This window comes from Anopheles aquasalis, chromosome 3, assembly GCF_943734665.1.
Source record: "Anopheles aquasalis chromosome 3, idAnoAquaMG_Q_19, whole genome shotgun sequence".
Lineage (NCBI taxonomy): Eukaryota > Metazoa > Arthropoda > Insecta > Diptera > Culicidae > Anopheles > Anopheles aquasalis.
The window spans coordinates 60,598,549-60,606,048 of record NC_064878.1 but is presented as its reverse complement, the minus strand read 5'-3'; the positions used below and the strand labels follow the sequence as shown (position 1 = coordinate 60,606,048).

At 48.2% G+C, this 7,500-nt stretch overlaps 2 protein-coding genes across 7 annotated transcripts in view; one reads left to right on the top strand and one right to left on the bottom strand.

Annotated features, from left to right (window-relative positions):
* LOC126575269 (chaoptin-like) overlaps nucleotides 1-3,383 on the top strand; it is a 3,617-nt gene extending 234 nt beyond the window's left edge. The window contains exon 1 of the mRNA XM_050235883.1: nucleotides 1-3,383. This exon is cut by the window's left edge and continues 234 nt beyond it. Coding sequence (XP_050091840.1) covers nucleotides 1-2,728 — 2,728 coding nt within the window. The 3' untranslated portion in view covers nucleotides 2,729-3,383.
* The window catches only part of LOC126575277 (potassium voltage-gated channel protein Shal), an 80,284-nt gene that overhangs the window by 19,844 nt on the left and 52,940 nt on the right, over nucleotides 1-7,500 (bottom strand). The gene's annotated exons all lie outside the window — the stretch shown is intronic.

The window sequence follows — 7,500 nt, the reverse complement described above, 5'->3', positions numbered from 1 at the left end:
CCTATCGAGTGTCTCTGCGTACGACCAACCACCGACAACCAAGACAGGATCGTGCACTTTAGAGCCTGACCGCTCCCATCCCGTGATATCGTCCGAGTTGCTCCACGAAAGCTGTCCTCTTGGTAGACTGATAGAGCACTTGCATCTCTCGACCCAAGCGCACACGGTGCACCAGGATGCGTTCCGGTCTTTCGAACGTTTAACCACACTTTGGCTCGACAATAATCTGCTGACCGAGGTGCCGGTCGATGCGTTTGCCGGTCACCTGCCACGCCTGAAGTCACTGTCGATGCGTAACAACCAGTTGCAAACGATACGTGGCGACGAGTTCCAGCCAGTGGTCTATTTGGAGTGGCTCTCACTGAGCGAGAATGAGATTACGTTCGTACACCCTGCTTCGTTCAATTCGCTGGAAGGCTTAACGTTCCTTAATCTGAGCTGGAATCAAATCACAGCTCTCGATGGGAGGTTGCTGCAACCGTTACGACATCTGAAAGTGCTCGATCTTAGTTACAACAGTCTTGCTACGCTGAATCCGGGACTGTTGGTGATGGCCGGTGAGCTAGAAGAGTTACGCCTGCGAGGGAATCTGCTAGACACTCTTCATCGAAACGCGTTTGTCGCTCTGAAGGAGCTTAAATATGTCGATTTGTCGTACAACTTCTTCCGAACACTCCCAGAGCGGTTTCTTGGTTCTAATCGAAGGCTGAAAGAGCTACATCTCGAGGGGAATCTCTTAAATAGGGTGGAACCAGCGTATGGGTTGACTGAGTTGATGTGCTTGAAGCATCTGGACTTGAGTAATAATAGGATCGAGTCGGTAGCCAATGAAACGGTGTTTCCTCAGACTCAGACGCAGCTCCTATATCTGAATTTACAGGGAAACAGATTGCAACAAATTTCTCCACTAGTACTGCAAACGACGGAGCTATTACTACAAAACAACCGGTTGCAAGCTGTTCGAAGAATCAAAGGACCTTCAAATCGTCAGCCCGTGCAGAGTCTGATGCTTTACGGAAATGTGATCGAAAGGATCGAACAGGATGCCTTTCAAGATCTGGTGTTGCTCGAAGCACTCTACCTGGACAATAATCACATTACGGAGCTACCACCATTACTATTCAAGACGAACGATCATCTACAACATGTCACCTGTAGCTACAATCGGTTGACGATCCTCAAAACGAATACCTTCGCCGGGCTACCAAGGCTTCACTCGGTTGATCTGTCACATAATGCTTTAACAAACATTGAGTTGGCCACCTTTCACGGTTCACCGATTCGTTACCTGAATCTCAACGGCAATCACCTCACGAAGCTAGATGGACGAGCCCTATCGGGCACTAAACTCCACTATTTGCATGCCGATTCGAATGATATCGTATCACTAGAGGATCTGGGACCGAGCGTATTTGACGAGCTGCAGGAGCTTTCATTGCGTGGAAATCGAATTGATTCAATCAGTGAGATTTGCACCGAGCACCAATATCCTATGCTTACAATGCTTGAACTGTCCAATAATTTGCTGCATTCCGTTGATCAGAACTGCCTTATAAATCCCTTGGTAAGAATCGGCCAGGCCGTTCCCATAAGCATCGGTCTCAGGCATAACAATTTGAGCGATACTCCTCCATTTAGTGGTCCAGTGTTTGCTCTCGACCTCACGGGGAACAGCAGGCTCGAGCTACAGGCCAACCACTTCCGAGCGTATGAGAGCACGGAAAAGCTTCTTCTTCGAGACGTTTCGATTCGGATTCTGTCTGTAAACCATTTCAGTTTCCTGCCTGACTTAAAACACTTGGAAGTTGGTTCGAAGGTGCTGGAAAGAATTGAGGACGATGCTTTTTATCAACTGCGACTAGAACATCTTGCCATCAGCGGCTCACTGATGACTGTTATATCCTCAGAGTTGCTAAAAGGCCAATACCAACTACAAACGGTTTCATACGCGCACAATAGACTCTCCAGCCTTTCATCCGACACATTCTGGGGCAGCCAGCAGTTGGTGGAGATCGATCTTTCGTTTAATGAACTCGCAACCATCGATCCTTTGTGGTTTAAGAATTTGATCAACCTGAAAGTAATCAACCTAGAGAGCAACAGATTCACCACAATACCAGGACACCCGGCACTGAAGGAAAGGTCCCTAGAGGCATTAAATGTTGCCAACAATTCGATCACCTGCATCCTAGATGGCAGCATGCTGATGCAGATACCGATTCAATCACTAAACATATCACACAACAACCTAACCGACCTAGAGCTACTGAATCGGAACACCAACATTACTCTGCTGGACGTTTCGTGGAACCAGTTGACTCATTTGGAACTTCAACCACACTACCGAACGCTCATTGCCAGCTCTAATCAAATCCAATCTCTTCAATGGGCGTCCAGCGATTTAAAGTTTCACCTACAGTGCCTAGCATTAGCGGATAATCTGTTGACGGAGGTCGATCAGCGACTGTTCACGCTGCGATTCCTGCAAGCGTTCGATCTGTCGGAGAACAGGCTGAGTAGCTTTCCGTTCGAGCAACTCCATCATCTGAAGCTCCTCCAGGTACTGGATGTGTCGCGAAACAACATTCGGCGGCTGCCCGACCAAACTGTGCCATACTTTAGAGTTTATTCGCTTGATTTGTCCGAAAATCCGTTCGATTCATTACCGGATCGATTGCTCAATTCCAGTGCCGTACAAAGTCTCACCGTAGATCACAGATTAGTGTGATGGGAAGTGCTCCTCTTGTAGATTCAAAATAAAACGCAGAACTAGTGGGTAAACCAAAAATGAATAGCCGTACTCCGGGCACATCGCAGGATCTCTAGAGCCATTAAAAGTGTTTAGAAACATTTTCCCGAACTGTCATTTAGCTGTGCTTATGCAAAACTGATGACCATATCTACCGTACCGCATCAATGAGATGGACGCAGGACGTAACCGGAGACAGTTACTGTCCGTGGAGATGTAAAGACTCCATCAGGGGATTCCCTAACGATTTAGTCCGCTTTGTGGGTCCGCTGTGGAGGCCCTGGAGGTTCACAAACTTTATCCCGCTCTAGACTCTCCAGCGAGACCATCATCAAGCGCTGGCGATCGATGAAGCTTACGTAACGAGAAAACGCCTGAAGCAATCAGGTCCTGCAGCTGCTGTCGTCCTCCCTGACTAGAAGGCTGGACGGATAGGCTAAACGGGTCTGTGGACCCCTTGTGACAGCCCGTAGACAGCGCGCTAGGGCAAGTTGAGAAACTTCCATTACTATCAATCACTCTGCAGCGGTTGTGGCAGGAGAGGCAGGACTAGAGCGAGAGAGAGGATCTGGGGTTGTTCCCCATTTGCGAACAACAGTCGCTTTACACTGTCGCCTTCGTTGCTGGTGCTACCCCACGACAAATACGCCAGTAAATGAGGCCACAACTTGTATCGAGCTGTCGGGCCTTTGGTGTACTGTGTTGTGGCTCGAACACTGTCCGGATTCCAACTCCAAAGCGAACCGGTTGAAAGTGTGAAAAGGCGAGAGGCCAGTAGACAGGCGGAAAGGAACATGCTTCGAAGGGTACGCGAACACAAATGGCGGTGGCGATGGGCGCACGCATCACTCGACACACCACGCCACACATGAAATCAAGTTAACAAACCCACTCTGGTGATGGTCCACTGGAACCTTTGACCATACCAATGTAATGCCGAAACAGGGGGGCCGCAGAGAACAAAATTACAAAAAGGATGCCCCCCCCCCCCCCCCTCCCCGCAATGGCCACGGTCGACTGGCCATTGTGTTCACTAGTTCATGCACTACAAAATCGTAATGAATGTGAATTGACGCTGCTGCAGAAAAGTGCTGCATTGGCCGGAAAGTTTTCACCAACCCTCCCTTCCTTTGGAGCCCACATCAGATGTGAGGTTGTGGCCGAGGAAACCCGAAAATGGCCGCGCGTTCGTTACACCACCAATGTGTTGTTTCATTTTTGACCCCCATCTCTTTTTTTTCTTCAAGCAAAAACCAAACAACCAAACACAGTAAAAAGCGGTATCAATATTTGGGAATTTTTACGAAAAGCCAAATGGAATGAATGGAATGAAGTTTCGGAAAAGTGGATGGGTGGGTGCGTGGTGGGATGCCAAAAGTCCGAATGAAAATTCATGGTCCGGTGGTGCTGGAGCTGATGCTGCTGCGTTGGTGCACTTGTGATGCGCGCCCACCAACGGCGCCATTCTGGTTTTAATCGGAATAATTTGCTGCATTCACTGGAATGCTCACAATGTATCGCGTGGTTTTGTGTGTGCGCTGGCGAGTTCTGTCGGTTCTGGGGGTGGGAAAATGTTTGGTTTTCTTTCACCTCCACGATGAAAACCATTTCAAAAGTAAACTAGTTTAGTTTTTTTTTCATTAAATATCGAAAACTTTGCGAGTTTCCATTACTTCTCGAGTGTGTTTCGTAGAACACAATCAACCGAGCGGTTGTAGTTGGAGAATGCAGCTAAAGTTAAATTACTTTTGTTAGGTTTATTGGAAAACTTATTTTTTGTGCTCTGGCACAGTGATGTATCGTGACAGAATTATTTGATTAATTCTTATTTATCGCCCTCTTAAGTTTAAGAATTTTTTTTATAAAATGTGTTTCATTTAATAAAGAAAAGCTCTTCTTAAAATGTCTATAAGTATATACTCCAAACTCGAAAAATGTTTTCCATAAAATAAAGCATGGAAAAAGTCATTCAACAATCTAATAGAGAAGAGCTTTCTGTAAACTTCTTTGAAAAATCAGATTTAAAAAAATACCAACCAACATACTAATGCAACTCATTGCGTAAGTCGTGATTGGAAAATCGTAATTGTCGAAATCGAAATGAACGAACGCGAAAAAAAGAAGACCACCCTCGATCACGATCACCCTATTCCGCCCCACACAAAACGGGAATGCTGGGCGTAGATAGAAGCAATAAGCATAATGAGGCAACACCTTTACCACCTTCCGGGTTGTGAAGCTGGTGGTAAAAAATGTAACTACCATGCTCATTTGCCGTCGGCAATTCATGACGCAGTTACCGGCACCAAACACACACCCTCCACACTCACAAATATCCCTCCGAAAATGCCGAAACTAATCGAAAACCAGCCAATGCCCTACCGGTAAACGCAAAAAACCCTTATTTCGGTTTTCCGATTGAACCCACACATCGCTAGCAGCAGGAGGGGAGTTGTGGCCCATCCTTCTCCCCGTTTTAGGGTCCCACCGATGCCGCCTGCCAGTGGCTCGGGGTATCTGTCGAATGTCACTCGTGGGCTTCCGTAAGTGGATGAAATTAACTTTTATTCGATTTCGAGCTGAGCCTTCACCACCTTCCGGATGGGATAGGGCCACCATACCGTTCCGTTCTCTTCCGTTCCACCATCCACCATGCTCTACTCTCTCTCTCTCTGTCACCTTCCTTCCGCATACCGTTCGCCGATCGTTTGCCACCCACTGGAGGCCATCATTTTTCCCCCGTTGGCATCGTTTGACACACGCCCTTTGATGGTAGAAGAGGGAAAGGGAGGACCGGTGCGGGTGTAGCTCCCCTGCAATAACAACAAAAAGCACCTCTTCCTGTGTCCTGTGGCACAGCCAAACCGCACAACTCACAACACTCCACCACAACCATCAGCATCGCCTCCAACACTCGAAGGACTCGGTTCGTGTGCGATGGACGAAGCTGTCGCTAATGAAGTTCGGTCGCTCGTAGGGCTCGTGAAGCGCAAAGCAGGAAAAAGATGGCGAAAGGCGAAAATTTATTGTTACGATCGTTATCTGGGGCCCCGGAGCCATGATTCCTTCGGTCATCATTTGCAAACAATGGCGTTTCAAATGAGCCTCATCTTGGCCTCAGCGGATCCGTGCCGTGCCGTGCGGTGCTGCGGTGGCCACGGTGTATCACACCCTTGCCTTGCCACCTACCACAACCTCCCCCCCCCCCCCCCCTCCCGGAAGATGGGTAATTTATTAATGCAAATTGGAATAAATTTAGGTCAACGAATTCATAGTTGCAATGTCCGGATGCGCGCCGCGTTGCGAGACCGCGCTGTTCGGAGTGACACGAGCCGGTTTCGGTCTCTTTATGGTCCGGAGGGAAGTCGTTCACTTGGTCCACATTGACCACAATCATCAGATGGTGTATGTGATACCGACTACCGAGCGGACCTGTGGACCATCAGCGTTACGTCCCGTGCCGTTACTGCGATGGATGAAGCAGTGGTATTGGTCGGATGAATCGGAAAATGGCGAAATCTGGGAGCATCAAACATGTCCTTGGCTAGCAATAGAGCAAAAACTGGTCCGCTGATTCCCATCCTTAGCCCTACAACAGATCGAAGACTATTTTAATGAAATGAAACCAAGGATTTCACGAACATTCTACAAAATATTCCTCGCTTTGATATTCTGTTGCATTGAATACGACAAAACAAACAATTGAAATGGGATGCAAACCCCGCATTGCGTTGCACTTTTGCGTACCGGACCGACCGACTGCCGCAGCTGGCATTCGGACATTGGAAAATGGATCACTTCCTGCTACTGCGTCACCCCTGCGGACCTTTGCTTGCATAACGCTCGACAATCGTTTTTGTTGCTTCCTCGCTAGTCTACCTACGGTAGTGACTTCCGGGCCGAAACGTTTTCCCGCGGCCCACAGATGGTAGGTAAACTTTGCGACGAGTTTTTGAAGAAACACAATGCACGCTACGTGCAAGTGGAGGCGATCACTTTGCTCTTTACGAGGAGTGCTTTGCTGATGGTGGTTAGTAGCACATCGAGTGCGCGTGTGTGTTTCTGTGTGATGGTAGACGTAAATGGCACCGGGAGTTATCCTTACACTGGCCCCTACAACAGATTGAGTGATTGACAAGGGAAAGTTTTTTCCGGGAAAATTAGATTCCCTGGAACGTGCGCTAGCGTGGGCGCAGCAGATCCACGCCGTTCCGTGGTGGACAAGCACTGTAAGGAAAATTCAATCCAAGTTGGCGTGTGCTAAGAATGCTTAAAATGAAGCAGCAAAGCAAAGTGTTGTCACCATGGTTTCGAGTTCGGCACCGGTTGGTAGGAATCCAATTGGCCGATTGGTGGCTTTCCGGTGAGCAGGAATTAGATTTTATAAAACACACAAACAAAACGTTAATTTAAAGAACTTCAACCGGCATCTTGCGCGCACGTGTTATCTAGAATATTCATTCCACGATCCATGGGCGCAGGCTCCTCTGCTTCGCAAGATTTCAGCCGTGTGCAAACATCACTAGGAGGGCTGAACTGGAGGGCGTTCTTCGGCTAAGCTAAGCAGTCGGACGACGATCGTTGGCCAAAAACCCACGAGCTGCAAACACGCACGCCCAAGAGTGCTTCGCATAATTCAATACGCGTGCTACATGTGTTTTATCAGGCCCAAACCAAATCCAAAACCTGATATTTTCTCGGTCAACACGAGCTCCAAGCAGCAGCTCGCAGAGGCAAACACCGTAGGTCAT